The 20082-nt window shown below is 46.2% G+C and overlaps 1 protein-coding gene across 1 annotated transcript in view; it reads left to right on the forward strand.

Moving 5' to 3' along the window:
- HELQ (helicase, POLQ like) overlaps positions 1-20082 on the forward strand; it is a 365741-nt gene that overhangs the window by 92154 nt on the left and 253505 nt on the right. Inside the window, exon 8 of the mRNA XM_085636579.1 lies at positions 7736-7881. Coding sequence (XP_085492705.1) covers positions 7736-7881 — 146 coding nt within the window. The remainder of the gene's footprint in view (positions 1-7735; positions 7882-20082) is intronic.

Genomic DNA, 20082 nt, shown 5'->3' on the forward strand with positions numbered 1-20082 from the left:
TCAATGGAGTCTAAATAGGTTTGCAACTCCGGGTTTGGGATGTCCTGTGTTGCAGTGTAAAGGGATGTGTAAAACCTCCTTAATGTATCTAGGGTGGCACACTGCCCACGGATCAGACTTGATTCCTCGTCTAGTAGTTCAGTGATATAGTAAGTGCCTTGTTGTTTGAGTGTATAAGCTAAGGCTCTACCAGGGCGGTCACCTTCCACGTATCTACGAACTCTGGCATGTTCACCTAGGAAATTGGTTTCATGAATTGCTTCATCATCTTATTCGGAAATTTTAGCCCTGACAGTGGCTAGGTGAGCCGGCAGGCCAGTTTGAAAGTATAGTGTCTCTGCTTGGTGTATCTCCCTCTCTATCCTCTTTAAGGTGGACCTGATAGATCTTATTACCCCAGATTGTTTAGCCACGTATGACTGTCTTGAAGGCTTCCCACAGTGTGGAAGGGGAATCCACTGACTTTTCCTTTATGGCGAAATAGTTCCTTGCGCACCTCCTTCCTGAATGCTGTGTCGCATAGTGCGTACGGTGGCCAACGCCAGCTGAAAGCGAGCGGTGCAGTCAGTGGTATGGTCCAGGTGAGCGAAACCAGGGCATGATCGGCCAAGGTACGCGGCGTGTGTTTGATGCTAGTGGTCCAGGATGCAATATCCCTTGAAACTAACCAGTAGTCGAGCCTGGACCATGCGCTGTGACAAGAGGAGATGCATGTGCCCTCCATGACGCCCGGGTGCCAGGAGCGCCATATATCTATCGGCCCGTACCCCAGAGCTATGGAATTGAGCACGCAGATAGCTTTAGGGTGTAGTTGTTAGGAGATCCCTACTCGATCCAAGGAGTCCTGCATAACGCCATTGAAGTCTCCCCTCCCCCCCCCCCTCCCCCCCCCCCCAAACAATTGTGTCCTCCCCAGCAATGTGATCTTAGAGCGTATAGTTTCAAACAGAGCTGGATCGTCTGTATTAGGGCCGTACGCAGCTAAGGTCATTGGAGTCGTGTGCAGTGTACCTTTCAGGAGAATATAGCGGTCTTCAAGGTCGACAACCGAGTCGATGGTGGTTCAGCCCACGTTGTGTCGGATAAAGATTGCTGTCCCACGGGTATAATTGGAATACCCTGCTGAGTGAACCACCCCCAGTATCTGTTATGCAACTTAGGGTCGCGTCGTCGATTTCAATGGAAGCCTGCAAAAAACTGCTGCAGCGGTCAAGAGGAGAAGTGTCCGAAGAGATCCAAGCCCGGATCTAAGATGGAAGGAACCTGAAAGCAGAGGGGACAGAGTCTGGGTCACTTGCCAGTGACCGAGGGCAGGATGGACCAATACCCACAGATGTCGGGTGCTTCAGGTGAATTGATGGGTGGCTTGACTCTTCAGCCACGAGGTCCAGGAGGCATCGACGAAGTCCACGAGCTGGATTCGAGCTGTCCTACGAAGTCTGTCGAGTGCTGTGGTGTCGGCGACCAGAATGGACCCAACAAGCCTTGGCAACGGCAAGTCACAGGAATTCAGGCAAAGGACTGCGGTGCAGACCAGCAAGGTCTGAGGGACTCACCCAGCAAGGGTAAGTCAGGGCACGTCTGGAGCAACCAGGAAAGCCCAAGCAGAAGAGGAGTTGCCTTCGTGGGGACCTGCTAGCCAACGGGCTAGTGATCGCGAAGGAGCCTCGAGCGGTCGCACTTGAAACGGGCCCACGGGTCACTCGTGGAGTGGAGGCCCACAATCTTCGGTGCAGGAGATGCTCAAGACTGGGGCTACTCGGAGCCCAAAGCACAACTTCGAGGAGGACCAGGAAGATAGTGTTGCTGCAAAAGTTCACGGTGTCCAGGGGTCACGGTTCCCCAACACCCACGATAGCCACGGGCCTCAGCTTTGCTGTGGACTCAGCGTAGCCTCGGGGAAGTCTGGAAATCCACTTTTGGTGATGCAAAGACTTCGGCGTCCGGCGGGAGCGTCAGCGATGCAGACCGGTCAGTTGCTTCTTTGGCGCCTGCCAAGCAGGGGAGTCAATCCTTGACCCCAAGGGAGATTTCCTCAGTTTTCTAGTCAGGATAGAACGTTGAAGGCCCAGGATGTACGTTGCAGAGTTTCGTCCAGGGTAATCTAAAGTCCTAGGGACTGGATTCCTATACTTATACTAAGATTAGGGGATGGACTAACTCTAAGGCCCCACCTTTGGGTGGGCTTGGAAAGAGGGGTGGTTACGCCCATTTCCTTTGTCCAGTTTCGCGCCAGAGCAGGGGCAGGTAGTCCCTGCAACCGGTTTGAACTGGACTATGCACAGGGACACCAAACGTGCCCCCAGTGCAGGACTTCAAAGCACCAGAGAGTGGTCCCGCCAAGCCCCAATAACATCTGCCTGTCTGGGGAGGTGGTTACACCTCCCTTTGACAGGAAACCTATTGTCCAGGCCTCCCCTGCTGGAGTTTCGGTCAGCAGCAGGAGGCCAGACCCGTGTCTGTGGCAGGGGCATCCATTTTGTGATGCCAGGGCTCAGGAAAGTCCTACCGGGTTTGACCAGTGTGAACATGTCTTTCCCTCTAGAAGGGTGGAATGCTACCCCCGCCGCCAGAATTGGCGGGGGGGTAGTATTCCAAAGCGTTTGACACCAAACACGACATGTTTTGATGCAGCCATTCAAAAGTTGGCATTTACCGCGAGGTTATAATGCACTCAGAGTATATGGTATGGCTGTATCACAGAACAGCCATAAGGAAGTTTTTTCGAAAGCTGTAGAGGGGCTCAGCTCATGCTTGGGCACCCTCTCACACAAAACCAAGCACTCTACCTTCAGGATTGTCAAGGCCTGCCAGAGGAGTGGCTTATAGGTTTATATGTGTCTGTATATATATGTGGATATAGGTAGCCTATACCACTTTAAGGGGTGCAAGCACACCCTTACCCAGGCTGCAGTAGCAGACCTGTGGTGCCATTCTGGAGTGCTTCCCAGGGGTGGCATAATACATGCTGCAGCCCCTGGTAGGCCTCTGAGGTATCTATGCCCTAGGTACATAGTATACCATATACTAGGGGCTTATAAGGCACTCCAGAATCCAATTAGAAATGTACCTAATGTACATGGAAACCATTTTACAGAGAAAGCAGATAGACTGGGGCCCTGAATAGCAGGATCCCAGTCCAACTAAGTCATAAACCAGCAAAACACCAGGAAAAAAGTCAGGGCAACCATATAGTCAGATTCCACCTTCCTTCAAGGACACATTCATTTTTGTTAGGCACAGGGAGATTAAGTGAGTTGCCCAGAATAACAGGATGTTCAGCGTCCTTGCCGAGACTCGAACCCAGTTCCCCAGATTTGAGGTCGACCGCCCTAGCCATTAGGCCAACTCCTCTCCCCTTGTTGAGACCTCTAACATTTTAAGACTGATTAATGATATTTACAGATACACTGAATTGTCAGCCTGACGCGCAGAAAGCTTCAAACATGTGAATATGTGAAAGATGCCAATGCTACAGAATTGGAGTTAAAGATAAATAATGTCATTCACAACATTAGCAAGGGCGTTGTTAGTAGTATCCAGCAAATTTTGTATATGCGTTCTGCAATCTGATAGATCCCCGTCCATGCTATGAGATCTGAGTTGGGCATTTTTATTTAAACCTCTTCTGGTCCTGCCCATTCTTTAACATCTTTAATCCAATTGTCCGCCAGAGGGGCATCTACTCTTATCCAATATGCAGCAATACTTGGCTAATATAATTCTGAATTGTGCAGCACTTTAACACATTTTAACCTCAGTTTGGAAGGAGGATCGTCCAAATTCATACCGGAGCCTGTGTTATTGTTGACTCTACTCTGCCATTAAATCTGATTGCCACCACTACCCACTAGAGCTGCAGCTTATGACATGACTAGGTCATGTCTAAGAATTTCGTACCTAATACTGTAGATTTTAAATTTGTCTAATCTATTTGCACTCTTCCCACAAAAGTATTATGGGACTTCTATCGGCTCTATATATAATGTTGAACTGCATTTAGTGAAAACTTGTGTTACTCCGTATCTTAATAATCTTCTTCAGTGATCACTCAATCAATCAAGCATTTGTAGAGCGCACTACTCACCCGCGAGGGTCTCAAGGCGCTAAGGGGGGGGAAGCTGCTACTGTTCGAACAGCCAGGTCTTGAGGAGTCTCCTGAAGGTCAGCAGGTCCTGGGTCTGTCGCAGGTGGATGGGGAGGGTGTTCCATGATTTGGCGACTAGGTGGGAGAAAGATCTGCCGCCTGTGGTCGTTCGGTGGATGCGTGGAATGGTGGTGAGGTCAGCGGAGCGAAGCTGGTGGTTGGGAGTGTAGAAGGTGAGTCGTTGGTTGAGGTATGTTGGTCTGGCGTCGTGGAGTGCTTTGTGAGCGTGGGTGAGGAGCTTGAAGGTGATCCTCTTGTTGATGTGGAGCCAGTGCAGGTCTCGCAGGTGGGAAGTGATGGGGCGGGGGATGTCGAGGACGAGGCGTGCGGAGGCGTTCTGTATGCGTTGGACTCTCTTCTGGAGTTTGCCCGTGGTTCCCGTGTAGAGGGCGTTGTCGTAGTCCAGCCTGCTGGTGACGAGGGCCTGGGTGACCGTCCTTCTGGTTCCGGTGGGGATCCATCTATAGATCTTGCGAAGCATGCGGAGGGTGTTGAAGGAGGAAACAGCGTTGACTTGCTGGGTCATTGACCGTGATGAGTCCAGGATGAACCCCAGGTTGCGTGCGTGGTCGGTGGGTGTCAGCGCAGCTCCCACCGAGGCGGGCCACCTGGTGTCGTTCCAGGCGGAGGGGGTGGAGCCGAGGATGAGGACCTCCGTCTTGTCTGAGTTCAGTTTCAGGCGACTGTACTTCATCCATTCAGCGATGGCCTTCATTCCTTCGTGGAAGTTGGTTTTGGCAGTGGTGGGGTCCTTGGTGAGGGAGAGGATCAGCTGGGTGTCGTCGGCATATGAGACTATGTTAAGATCGTGCGATTGGACGATGTTGGCGAGTGGTGTCATGTAGACGTTGAAAAGGGTTGGGCTGAGGGATGATCCTTGGGGTGCGCCGCAGGTGATCTTGGTGGCTTTGGATCGGAATGGGGGAGGCGGACTCTCTGGGTTCTGTCGATGAGGAAGGAGGTGATCCAGTCTAGGGCTTTGTCACGGATCCCTGCGTTGTGGAGGCGTGGTGTGGTGGCAGACGGTGTCGAAGGCGGCCGAGAGGTCTAGGAGGATGAGGGCCGCGGTTTCGCCGCTGTCCAGCAGGGTCCTGATGTCATCGGTGGTGGCGATGAGGGTGGTTTCGGTGCTGTGGTTGCTGCGGAATCCGGATTGGGACGAGTCCAAGGTGGTGTTCTCTTCAAGGAAGCGGGTCAGTTGTCTGTTGACAATCTTCTCTATGACTTTCTCTGGGAATGGGAGCAGGGAGATGGGCCGGAAGTTCTTGAGGTCTTTTGGGTCCGCCTTGGGTTTCTTGAGTAGGGCGTTGATCTCTGCGTGTTTCCAGCTGTCTGGGAAGGTGGCGGTCTCGAAGGAGCTGTTGAAGATCTTCTGGAGTTGGGGTGCGATGATGGAGCTCGCTTTGTTGAAGATGTGGTGAGGGCAGGGGTCTGACGTTGAGCTGGAGTGGATGGTGTTCATGGTTTTGATAGCGTCTTCGTCGTTGACATGGTTCCAGGAGAGCAGGAGGCTGGTGTGACTGGGGGGCAGTGAGTTTGAGGGGTGGGCGGCTTTCGGGGGTGGGGGGGTCTGAGTGTTGAAGCTGTCATAGATGTCTATGATCTTGTGGTGCAAGAAGGTGGCTAGAGAGTCGCAGGGGTTTTGTGACGGAGGGATGTTGTTAGAGCTGGAGCTGGGGTTGGCGAGTTCCTTCACGATGATGAAGAGCTCTTTGCTGTTGTGTGCATTGTTGTTGATGCGTTCCTTGAAGGAGGCCCTTTTGGCGGTTCGAATGAGTTGGTGGTGCTTGCGGCTGGCGTTCTTGAGGGCTGTGTGGTTGTCCGGTGTCTGTTCGTGGGGCCACTTCTTCTCGAGACTTCGGCAGGTCTGCTTGGATGCCTGAAGGTCGGTGGTGAACCAGATGACTCTTCTGTCGGTGCGCCAGTTTGAGGGTTTCTTGATCGGGGCGAGAGTGCTGGCGCAGTCGTCGAACCATTGCCTGCGGTTGCGGGCGGCTGTGTCGATGTGGTCGGATAGTGGGTCTCGGGCGAGGGTGGTGATTAGCTGGTCTTCGGTGACCAGCTGCGGTGGGGGATTCGTTGCGGGTTCACTCCCAGTCCCTGTTAATGCTTTACTCTTCACAGTCTTTTTCCCATTGGAGTTTCACCACCTTCTTTATTGGGTCATATTTCTTAAGTGACTTAAGGAGTCTCATAACTTCTCCCTTTGATATCCACTGATCCATCACTGCTGTCAGATTGTATGTTGCCTGTGTATCTCTTTCATCAATCTTCTGTATTGTAAAAATTGTCCCGGTCCCACCTTTTCAAAGGTTATAAATCAATTGTTTACATATAAACCTCCCATACCCAAATTTCCTCCCGTATGTCTGTCGAGACGTAGCCGACACTCTAGCCTCTTGGTTGAAGATAAAAAGTGAATTTCAAATTTTGATTTAAGTTTGCAGTCGGTACCCAAAGCAAGTGCAAGGTGGTGTCAACAGTGCATATCTGTTTAGCCAGATTTCTATCAAACCCAAATCTTGTAGCACCCTTTTTCGAGTAATTACCACCCATCGTCTGTACTACAGCTAACAGCACTTTGCCACAATAAGAATGTGTCTGCATAAGACGAGCACAACCTACAACAGATTCTCCACTTTCGGGGTCATATGAATTTACGATATACACATCCATTCCATATAATCTCCTCATATATTGTATCTACCATGGTCCTATGCCTATTTATGTACAAATGGTTATCCGAGGCAATCCATACCCGCCACCCTGAGGTACCCCCTGTTATTTGTATGGTAGAAACACCCTTTTCACTTTCTAGGCTTGTTTTCACTCTCCTTTTGTAAGGTGCATTTCTTGAAGACATGCTACCTGTATGTTGTGTTTCCTAAGATATAAGAAGACTGTTCTTTGTATGACATTGATATAATGCCCCCCAGCTAAATGTTCTCATTTGCACAGCTTTCACCTTCCTTTGGCTAAAATTAATTTAGCACACTTTGTATTTAAATTATACATTTGTATGGTACATTTTCACATTGCAATTGTAAAATGTTTTGTTTCAGTGCCAAAACTGCTGTGGCCTGCAGTCGGATTAAGAAGCAGAAGCAGTTATTGGGCTTTGCTTAATTTAGTCCCAAATGTGCATGGCTGGTTATGGTCAAAAGCAAAATCCTGTATTCTTGTTTGCATCTGCACATGTTGTTTTTCACTTATTTAGCGCTATTCACTTTTAACACGGTGCACTTAAAGTTTCAAAATCCCCCCTCTTTTGAGAGAGCTCCAGAACTGAAGATAAAGCATTTTGTTTTACGTGCTGCCGTTTTGTTGACTTGTAACAGAGGTCCTACACAAAATGTTTCGCATGAAAGGGGACTCACCCACCCATTTGATAAATGAAATGCGCATTGATCATCCGAATATTAAATTATCTAATTGTTTCCTTATTTCATTTATAATGGAAGTTAAGGGATTACTTGGGGAATTGTTCTGTAGACTGTAAACAAACCACCATGATCTAATGTATGGTATTACCAACTTGTTTGAACCTGAGGCTATATATTACAATGTAAACAAAATTTGCTTTCTTAGTATTCCAGTAGTATGCAAAAGACGGATCCTGACCATCTCATAGCGCTGGTGACCGAGGTAATTCCAAATAATTCCTGCCTGGTCTTCTGTCCAACTAAAAAGAACTGTGAGAATGTTGCCGAGATGATATGCAAGTACCTAAGCAAGTAAGTTTGCTTGATATTATTATTTTTGACGCTTTCTGTGATGAATCGTTAAAATCGAATTTCCCTGGTTCTAATGCTAGATGTGTTTTTACTTGCATGAGCCAACATTTTCACACACCCTCCTCCTCCAGGGCATGGCAAATACTAGCCATTACTAGTTGTGGTGTGCTAAGAACCATATTATTGTCTTTAATTGTGCAACCAGGAAAACATGTTGATTGTTTAGAGACCTGAGATCCTGTTAGTAATTTTAACTAAATCTAGTTTAAGCTGAATGTTTTAGAAAAAGCCCCTGTTAAATACAAAGGTAGCGATGAGGACATTAGATAGTCCTCGTCTGCTTTCCAGCATCCCACACGATAAAAACTAGAATGTAAAGTACAGTGACCTCTCAGGCTGGGAAGGGTGGTGGGTGGGGCTGTGAAGGGTTGGGAGGGTTACAGAGGGATGTAAAAAGTAATAAACATGTTTTTCTCAATCAAACTCCTAGATCGTTTTGATATACTGATTTGTTTACATGCCACTGCTGTATTCCAGAGTATTACTGGTTTTGTTCTCAATTTTGTAATTCCAAACTATGCACATATAGGTTTAGGTTCTCACCATATGAATGTAAATGTGCATGAGTGTTTATTTCATTTTAGATTTAAGTATTTTTGTTTTCAAGTTAAATTACTACATCAACCTTTTTCAGTGCATTTTTACACTAGGATTGCTAACTTGGCCTGAGTTGGTGCTTTGGTACGATATTGCAGCATTAGGGTATCCAGGACATGGACAAACATTGTGCTTACACATTCACTTGTGCTGCAACTGTTACCTGAATCATGACTGCAGTGGATTCTGAAGCTGGATCTGTTGCTGAAAGAGATGTGTGTTGCAGTGTCCATAAGATGATTATCCAAGTCAAGAGGGTACCTATGGCAGCGTTAAGTTATATGGATGCTTCAAGCAGGTGTCTAGTTGAGGAACCACTATTTCTGTTTTAGGGTCCCAACCTGCCTGTACACTCTGCCCCTAATTGATAGGCCAATCTCCGTTCCAAATAATGGAAGATAACCAGGAAGGATAATGAAATGTGTTAAGGTCTGACTGCACTCGTTCTTGAACCGGACACTGTCAATAGACTAAGTGGGGAAGATGGAAACATAACAAGGATAATCGGATGATGTCCCTGCACGGGCGTTTAGTTAGTGTTCAATAATATTTAAAAGAGTGCTTAAACTGTGTGGCTAAAATGTTAATTACTATAGAATATGCTGAAACCTAAACTGTGACAATGATTCTTTTCTTTCTCAATCCAAAAAATTAATTAAGAAAGGATAAAAAAATCAAAAACAGGTTTGTGTATCCAAAAATCAAAGGTTTATTAAGTCTAAAAGTTCTTGTACTTTGGAAGAAAGACTGTTTATTATATGGCTGAACTAGGAGCAAGGCGCATTGGTATCTAAAAACAAATTCTGCCCACATGCCACAAGACAGTCACATAATCAATAATAAAAAAGAAAAAAAGAAAACTTGTACATAGGTGATGGTGTAAGACCAGTGAGGATTACTGTTATGATGATTGGTGGGTGTGCAGGAAAATGTCTCTCAATTGTTCCTTGCTGTCCCACTCTGAAAGTAAAGGGGTTCCAAGTCATTTTTTCCTACTGGAGAAATAATGCTTACTGTGGTGATAATTGATGCCACAACATTAACCAATGGAAGTTAGTGGGGTGCAAGGCCAGGGACCACAGCATGCCAGTTTGCTGGAGTCACACTCTGTCTCTTTACAACATTGTTCAAACTGTGCTGTCCTCTGAGCAGTTGCATTCTGGTTGTTGGGGGTTGGTGACTCAACTCTTGTAACCGAAGAGATGCACAGTTCAGAGCAGGTGTCAGTAAGGAAATTGACAAAAAAGCAAATGAAAGGGCTGCTTCATTCTGATAAGAACATATGATACTGTTGCTAACAATAAGGGGAATGTATCTACTAATAAGCATTTTCACAGATGGCCAACTTCTCACTGGGCTCCAGCCTGTTGATTTGTGTGATGTGCGCTTGTTGACTACCCTTGAGCTTTTAATAGTTTCAAATAATGCTAGTGTTTTTCAGGAGTCGCACAATACTCATTCAGCACTAGTCCTTTGTTTACAATTCTCCTAACACTAGCTTCTTATCTGGATAGGTCTTATGACCTTGCAAAGGTTTGGAAATATAACTTCTAGTCCTACTTAATGAATCCGGTGTTACGGGATAAATATTGCTTTTAAGGTGGTAATGTGACCCAGAAAATCCATGGAGAGATCATTACAAATACTTCCCACAATGTGGCAGAGCTAGGACAGCTGATATCACCATGGTTCTCCTTGGCAGACCAGAAAGACCAATAGCAGGAGTCTGGCCTTAAGGAAACAAAACCAGTAAAAGCTGGCAATTGTACATGGCTTGGCCCAGAGCAAGAAGTTTAATACAGATTTAAAGTGATTTGAAATAAATGGAATGTGTCTAAGACTGTCATTAGCGAGCAGCATGATTGAAGCAGAGTCCAGAATTCGCAGACTTGAAGATTCCAACGAGGAAGGAAACAGATGCTTCTGAAATCAGTAGGGCAGAAGGACTGGAATTAGAAAAACCTGATTGTAGATGCAACCTTAGTTGCTTTGGCCTGATACAGAGTGTACCAGACAGTGCAAATCTTTTCAGAATTTCTAGAGGCCTGGATACTGCATACTCAGGATCTAGCCTTTTTAAGAAACTCTGAGATAGAATGTGCTCACAGGAGGCCTTCTCATAATTTAAAAGATGCTAAATCAAATGGGAAGCTGCCAAGATGAGCGTCTCACAAGACATACCTGAAGGAGAAAATCAAGATCCGTAATGGTTTCTTGAGTTTGAGACAATGTACCAAAGATAATAATCTTTTTTTTTTTTTTTTTACTTTTGCAGGCCATGCTAGATTAAAAATGCTGCACAAGGGAAAGACGCACATTTTCCAGCACCCAGGATACCACTCAATCAATCAAAGAACTTCATTTCAATCGCTTAGTATCATAAAAGTACAACACAAAACACATCACACACACGAAAAGGAAATAACCGGATACAAAATCTTCTGTAGGTTCAAAGCTACTAAGTAACAGGTGGTATATCTGAAAGATGAGGTCTACAATCTGCGAATATAGTAGAAGAGCAAGGGTGTGGATTAAAAATCTGTAAATTTATGTGAATTTTACAAAGCATTGAAGGTTTTAGCATCATACTTAAAATTCCAAAGGACATGATATTGTTTTGCAGGAGTCAAAATAAGAGATACTATACACCCAAGCCAAATATATTGCAGAAATCTTTAACGATTATTCCTCTACCTCTACTTTCAAGATGTCAATCTTCATCATAAAACTTTATTCAATCATTAAAGATCATAAAAGTACAGATGCAAAATAATAATAAAACAAACCTATCAGATTCTGTGAATGTCATGTAAACCCAGAAGTACCAAAAGTGGAAGACATTTTACACTTGGGTCTCACTTTTACGTCATAGGCATCAAACACCCTACCGATCCCTGGTTCCATTGTACACAAATCAGCGCTGCGTAGATGTTAAAATAAAGTGAGAGTTCCTCTAGTAGCCACTTATGAGCCCAAAACATCAGATTTTTTATACCCAAATGGGATGTGCAAATAGCGATAGACCATGGAGATTTCAGGTGCAATTTGTCTTTTGGACTGTTCAAGTGTTGGAATAAAGTGCAGGATCTTCTAGTACTCCGCAAACACGCCACTGAAATCTGGGACACCATCACCCCCCAACATCACTTTCATCACAGATACCTGGCTCACCCCCACATCAGCTCCAGGCATTGCCACAGCAACCCTCAGCAGTTACAAGATGAAACACCGAGATCGAACAAACAGACACGGTGGAGGCATCGCCATCGTACACATAGAATAGATCATCTGCACCGACGACGACACCACGCCAATAATGTAACACATGAATTTCCAGCTCCACACTAATGTTATAACCACCATCAAATGAACGCTTGAATACAGACTGTCAAGACCACGAACCAGCCTCAGCGACACAATCGCCAAATTTGTCACCACTCTCGCCATCGAATCCATTCACTTTATCTCCCTGGGATACGTCAACTTCCACATTGACGATGCCACAGACACCAGCACTACCAACCTTCTAGATAGACTACACAACATCAGACTCACGCAGATTGTCACCGACCCCACGCACAAAGCGGGGCAACCTCTGGACCCCATCTTCACATCCAGCAACAGAATCCAATACAGCCATACATCGGAGCTCACCTGGACCGACCACTCCATCATACACTTCACCCTCACCGGTCAGCCATGCACTACACCCAACCGACAAAGCACTCCCTACCGCAGCTGGACCAAGGTAACTCCTCAGCAGTGGACCTACGCTCTCAACACAGCACAGGCCGACCTCACCACCAACCTTAACCAGACAGTAGAGCATTTCAATACCTGGATCACCAGTGCTGCCAACCAAGTAGCCCCCACAAAACCAGCAAAAATGCACAGACCAACCAAACAAACCAGCTGGCAAAACCACTAACTCAACGCATCACAACACAGGTACAAACAACTGGAAAAAAGATGGCAAACCAGCAAGAACAACGCTGACCAAGCTGCCTACAAAATAGCCCTTAACAACAACCACTGCCATATCAAAGCCACAAAAAGGAAGCCCTGACACAACAGATTAAGAACAGCATTAACCAATCAAAGGAACTCTTCATCACCGTCAAAGAGTTCACCTGCCCATCAGCCACAGCAAATGTAATCCTCCCCCCTTGACAGAAACTCTGCGGCACCCTCGCTGATCACTTCCAAAACAATATAGCAACCATCTACAGAAACTTCAATCCTCAACCCTCCAACCTCCTCTGCAACACACCAACCAAAGCCACCAACCACCCGATCACCGAATGGAATCAACTTAACACACCAACAACAACCCCCCATTAACTCTTCAACCTTTGAAGCTGCAAGATCAGCCACCATCCTTAACACCTCCATGAATACAGCCACCTTCCCCGACGCATGGAAACACACAGAGGTCAGACCACTCCGCAAGAAACCTTCGGCAGATTATAACAATCCCTTTTCAGTTGTTCAGTGTCACTTTGAGACCCAAATCCAGGCAGCCATAAGGTATTGCGCACCTGCGAATAACACCAACCTGGAGCAATCAGTCCTTAAAATCCTAAATGCCTCCAGGTCGCTCCTACTACCCAGACTCCCACACAGGGGCAATAGCCATTTTTTCCTCTAGAGACCATAGACAGAACAAAAGAACGGTTATCCTCAAGCCATTTGCAATCCGTTAGCAATCCAGCCTGTCACGACTAGCGAAAAGTGCCACCGGACCTTGCTTTGTTGATTTTTCGTCCTTGAATGCGAGGTTTTTGAGTTGCTACTTGGGCTGTCCTAAATCACTTTGATACTGTCTAGAGCCGCCAGGACGTTTGATCACCGAAGGTTGCTGAGGGGGCCTGGTATGTGTGCCCGAGGTCTCTTACCATCATAACGTCACTAGCCTCTCTGATCCTTAAATAACCCAAAAAGGTCTCTGCCAGCCCAACCCTCCTCGCTATAGCCAGCCCCCTGCTTGCCATTCTATACTTGGTGCTCCCAAGCCTTTTTGCCAATCCTGCTACGTCCTGCTGCATCCTCCAGCATCTCCTTGCCACAGGAGGGCGCCTGGTCTAACTTAACAGAGTTGGCGTTTCCCTTCCATATGTGTCCGCATGAGGAAGCGGAGAGCTCCGGTCAGTGGAGGAAGCAGGCCACAGAGTTCTACCCTGGACAGGTTCTTAAAAAGAGCAGTGGGCCTAATTATCAAGAAAATTGACCTATTGGAGCGTCCATTCTCCTTCTCGTCCCCCTTATTTACCCCCTTTGCGATCCTAGGCCACCGCCAGCAATAGCGCCTGGGAGCCTGGTGGCTTCTTCAACATCAAGCTCAAACCCAAGCACCAGGGCGTGCCCAAATACGTGGGAGACCACTGTGCCACCAGAGGAGCAAGATGGTTCCCAACTGCAACCAGGTCACTCCCCAACACCCCACATGAGCCCTGTGCTAGTTAATAGAGCTGGAGGCAAAAGGAAGAGGGTAGCCAATCGCATCAAGGCGAAGAGACTGTGCTCTCCGGCCCACTTATTGTAGAGTGTAGCCAAATATAAGGCACCTGCTAAGAAATCTGAAGTGCTCAAGGACACGTGCAATACATTTGCAGCACTAGTGTCAGAAATGCTAGAGCCTATCTACAAGCGGCTGGTGGCATTTTAGTCTGAAATGCCTGAACCCTGTGTATTTTCACCCTGCTACTGTGGTTGATTATATCCTTTTGTCTCTCAAGGTTCACCATCAAGGGTAGATCTGGGATTAACCCGCAGCGTGCATTACCCGTCCATCAAAGTTGCCCACAGGGGTTGAAGGCTGGGGCCAGAGGAGAAATCCATCCACAATAGAATTCTCATAGTCAATCAGAGATTGATTGATGCCATATCAGTCAGACTGGTCACAATAGTGCTGGGTTGACGGGCCTTGAATGTTTAAGCAATCGCCCCAACGTAGAGGGAAACATCAGCGTGCTCCCTGACCCGGAGCATGATTCTTTGAATGGCGGCCAATGGAATAACCCAGGTACAGGTAACATGCTACCACAGAAGAACGACCCCTTTAAGGCACTATCGACACTACCTTGCAGCACTCTTCGGCCCCCCCCCCCCCCCCCACCTCCACAGACTTGTTGATAGCCCTGACATACGTTTATTTCAAGAGACATGGGATTTACACCAAGGGAACTGGTGTGGCTACAAAAGTTATAGTGTCACAGCTATTAAATCTAGTGTTGTGCACCCTTCTGGTGGATTACTAGTATTGGTCCACTCCTCAGTAGCCTATGCTGTCGCACCCTTTTATGTGGACTCCCCTGATATCCATGGGATAATGCTTGCCCGCCTCAACTCTCAGGCCCTTATGGTAATCAATGTCTACGATCAGAGTAGTAGTCATAAGCAGGAATCGAAAAAGCTCCAACTATTGGATAGTGCTCTAGGTGACCATTGTAATACTCAAAATGTGGTCATAGCAGGAGATTTCAACCTTCCATTTGAGCTGAACAATTGGGCAAATTAACTGTCTAGAGGTGAAAACTCTATTTGAGGTATCCTGTACCTTGTCTGCCCCACTGAAAGACACCTTTCCAGAGCGGCGCTCCAGGTTGTCGATCTCACCCTATCACATGGCATTCGGGCATGCAATGGGTGATCCCCTTCTGGCAAATTGCTTGCACCAACATTTAGACCAGGTCCATACACTAGTATAATTGACTAGATTTTCTTGGATGTAAGACATTGGAGCAAGTTGGATGACATGATGGTAGAGTGAGCGGAGAGCGACCAAAATCCTTTGATATAAAGATTTAAAGAACCTATGACCCTCTCTTGCCCGGTAGCCAATGAGCATGTTCCCACACAGCTCGTGGCCAATAACAGGAGGAAGGTAAAATGGGAAACAGTGTGTGCCTCACCTGAGTGAATAGGGGTCCTATACTCACTTTTAGCCACCCATAAGGGTAACATTTATACCAACTGGAGGGAAAATTAGGTGATACTAGCAGGTCACAACCTGGTATTTGCCAAGTTGAGAAATCTCCTCACTAAGGAAGTTAGGGGGTGCCCAAATACAACGTAGATCAAGGGTTGGTTTAATGGCCAGTGCAAAAAGGCAATGGCAAACGTGCTCCAAACTATAAAATAGGGGGGTATGCAGGCTATAAGGGTAAACAGGGCCATTTATTGAAACAAATAAAACTAAAGGAGCTTGGGAAGACTGCATCTGGTCTGACCTACTGGATCCCCTATATCTAATGACCAGAGGAAATTCTGGGCATTGGGCAGTAAGAGCAATAGGAGGACAGGTAGCCCAGCTGAAACATCTGTTCTACCCTGTGATTGGGTTGCCCTGCTTGTAGGGTCCTCCATGATGCGAAGCCACAATCTATTCCTCCCATTGGTTTTCACTATGGAGGAAACTGAGCGGGCTGTGGTCTCATTCAAGCCCGGGAAAGCTCTGGGTCTTGACAAAATCCCAGGTGACACATTCACATATGACCCCGGGGTGTGTGTCCCTATATCAACATAGTCTCCAGAGCCATTGCGAAGGAGGGGGTGATCCCTGAATCGTGGAAGGAGCCGGAGATTGTGCCCAACCTTAAAAAAGGGGATTCCAGTTTGCCCTCCAACTACCGCCTTGTCAGCCTGATTGACAACTTAAAAAAAAAAAAAAATTTGCAAGCAAGTGCTAGGGCGGTTGTTGGATTGGTGCAAGGAAAATCACATTCTTTCAGGACTACAAGCAGGCTTCAGGCACAAAACCAGTTCGGTTGACCATGCCTTACGCTTTCTCCTGGTAAAGTGGACGACGGTGGCCTTGACCAAGGGTGTTCTCTACGTGGCATTTATTGACCTCCTTGCTGCGTTTAACCTTATGACTAGAGGGATATTATGGGAGGTTCTTCGGGGGATGGGAACCCCCGATCTAGTATCACAAAATAGAGAGGTGGAAGATATGCTCCCATACGTACCTGCCTCATAAAATATCTAGCGTATCACAAAAAGGTACAGATGCTCGCCATATACAACAGAGAGTCACAAGCAAAACAGTCTCCTAAATTTTAGGAATGTTCTCAGAACTTGCACACAATTTTACACAACAGGAATTTTGTTAGACTGAGTGGGAAAGCCATCCTTTATGGAAGATGATACCTTACATGCATAATAGTGTCATGCTTAGTCATCTGCATCCTCTCCCCACCCTGGTAAGATAGTACCACCAAGGCGAACTGAACCTCCTCGAAGACTTGGCGGTTCGATGGAGTTCTTGAATAAAGCTACTGGACGAAGCGTGATCCACAAAATCTATAAGTACCTTAGAGTTCCTTGGTTAACACCTTTATTAGGGAGGACTCTAGGTGTGTCTAAAAACACTATATCAGGCGGGTAAACAGAGAACAATGGCTCAAACCTTTATATACCAGCCAACATGTGTCTGCCCTCAGCAACTAGACTATCTGGCCTGGGGCATTCATCAGGGCTCTGGGATCCCTAAATCTAAACAATAGTTTTGATGCACCAACATTACCAAAGAAAACAAAAACACCCAGTTGAATCCTACCTAAGGTTTTAATTGACTTCACAGGTCAACCTATTAGAAAGAGATTACAAACATTAACATTGTTAAACACATTCTAAAGTGAAAGTATAATTTATAAAAAAAGAGAGGGATTTAATATCTTTAAATGCCAGATTGCTTTCCAACACGAGCCTAAAGTGAGTAATAAAAAACCCAATTGTGAGCAAGCAAGTGAATGTAACTGCACAACATTGCAGAATATCACACGTGAAGAGTAAAAGGAGGTTATGCCTCCATATGCAACAAATATATCTACAGTATTACTGTTATGCCATCTTTTATACCAGCTCATTGAGTAATCTGAAAGTCAATGTTAAACAACTACTCCTTACCCTACATTTTAGGGGATACCGGTGATCTGGTCAGGGAGGGGGTGGTGTCCTTTGTAGTCACACACTAATTCTGGCGAAAGGATGCGTTAATGATACAAAATGTATTTTTGACACAAGTGTCTTTTGTTCCCATACGCTCAATAGATCGATCGTCTCATTAGAGCAGCGCTATGACAATATGCACGACATAGATGAATCATACTATACAACAGCGTTATATTTGCCCAAGTCAGTCATATGTCAATCTCCGGCACCTGCATCTGAGTTCAATTTTACTCTCTGTGCATACAAACGGAAAGCTCTATGCGTGCAACCAGAAGGCTTGTTTTTTAAAAATGTTTTGTGTAAGCGCACGTCCAGGATTCAAGGTTAATGAGAGAGGTTTAAGTATCACAGGAAATCGTAGGAGAACACACTCTCTCTCACCCACTCATACCTCTTCTCACACCAGTGTTGGTATGATCACTAGTTTTTGTCCGTCTCGTAGTAAACCAGACTATTAATGGTGCGATTTCCCTGTCAGGCAGTTTACTAGTATTTTCGCATGACGGCAGTAAAGCATTCAGAGGCCCGATTCGCTTTCACTCAGATCACAAAAATAGAAGAGAAGATAAGGTAGAATAGAAACACACATTGTATGGCCCCTTTTATATTTTACATTTAGGTTTTTTGTTTTTGCTGATGTCCCCGCTCGAGGTATATCAAGCAATGCTCTTGTTCTCTCACTCAGATCATACACATAGAAGGGAAGGCAGGGTAGAGTAGAAAAACACTGTATGGCCCCTTTTACATTGTACCTCTATGTTTAGGTAGCGTGATGTTCACACTCGAGTTATATTGAGAAATGTCTGTGTTTTTTGGAACGAGCCCACCACCCACATGGTGACCAATACTTATTCAAATCGCACTCCCTTGGTAGTAGAGATGAGTGCATGAGTGCTACCAACGAAGCTTCCCACCAAGTCAAGTCAGGAACATTTGTTGAGCGTGCATATCACCCAAAAGGTCTCCTGGCGCTAGCGGAAGACCACATTAGCCGAGCTGTAGGAAAGAGGGATGCTGTTAGTGATCAAACCGCCAGGTTTTTAATTCCCTGCGGAATCGATTATGATCTTTAACAGAGAGCAAATAGGATGGAAGTGTATTCCAGAGGGTGAGTGCCAGGAAAGAAAAGGCTCTCCCGCCGTTCCTGGCGGTGCAAACTCTGTGGGGAGTAAGGAGAGATCTAGTGCTGGACCTAAGCGTCCTGCTTGGCTGGTACCAGCTGAATTTATTTGCAAAGTAGCTGGGCCCGCTTCCTTGCATATTCCTATGCACAAGACAAAGTATCTTGAAGCGGGTTCTCTTCCTGATAGGAAGCCAATGAAGGTATTTCAGACTTATCGCTGATGGAGCCCTAGACGGGAGATTCAGCACCACTGTGTTCTGGAGGACTTGAAGCCTGGAATAGAGATCTTCGTTAAGCAATGGTAACAGAGCATTCCCATAATCAATGCGGCTTATGATCAGTCCCTGGACAAGTGGCTTTCTTCCTTCTATTGGGATCCATTAGAAAAGTTTCTGTAAACTGCGCATGATTCCATAACAAGTGCTGATTATATGATTGACATGAATTTTCATTGATAGTTGGTTATCAATTAATACTCCTAAGTTCCGCACCACTGGTCTAGGAACTGGACATGGGCCCAGATTTTGGGGCCACCAGTCATTTGACCAGGTTTCATGTACTTTACCAAAGAGTATAACCTCAGTTTTGCTGCCGTTTAACTGAAGATGGTCTTCACCATTTCCCCTTACTTCATCAAAAGGTCCACCATGCCCCAGGACCTAGTTGTTCCCGCTCCTTGCCGCTGGTTAGCGCGGTGCGGAAGCTCTATTTAGTACCGCCGTCGGTGGAATGGCTCTGCATGGTGACGGCACGTCGAGGCGTAACAGGATGTTGATTGTCCTGACTCGACAGCGGTGCTGGGAAATGTAGTCCGGTCACCAAGAGGTGGGAACTCTTTTATTCAGCCAGTGGGTCTTTTGATTTTTATTAATATTGTACATCTCATGGAGTGGTTTTAAAATAAAAAGAATTATTTGATTATCCGATTCTTTGAGCGTTCCAGTGATACACTGACTCAAACCACTGGTTCCACCCAAAAGTCAAGGGAGAATCACCCCTGCAGGTTGGTAGAGGAGGGTAGGTCTCGGGCTAATATACCGCAAAGATCTCATTCTTTGTTCGCAGCCAGTCGTGGTCCTCTGCCTCACCTAAGGGGTGATTCTCCCTGGACTTTTGAGTGGAACCAGCCTCTTTGCATTGCAGCAGGTGCAATGTACATTGCTGATGTGGGGATCCGATATTCACGTACGGGCCCCACCTTCACACTATATAGGGTAGGCACTACTTCAGTCCTGATGAAATGGCATTTGACCCGCCTGACAGTCACGGCATGAAACATGTTGACCGTACTTCACCTATACTATAGACTATAGCTATTAGGGTACATTATCACCTCAGATAGCGCCTTTGTTTTTAATGTGTCAAGGGACCACCACTCCATTAAAGTTCACTTGGCTCCCTTAAACTTGTTTTAAATTGCCTCATCACTACCCTATTTTACCCCCTCACCTGCACTCATCATAAGGCTT

Source organism: Triturus cristatus, chromosome 2_1 (genome assembly GCF_964204655.1).
Source record: "Triturus cristatus chromosome 2_1, aTriCri1.1, whole genome shotgun sequence".
Classification (NCBI taxonomy): domain Eukaryota; kingdom Metazoa; phylum Chordata; class Amphibia; order Caudata; family Salamandridae; genus Triturus; species Triturus cristatus.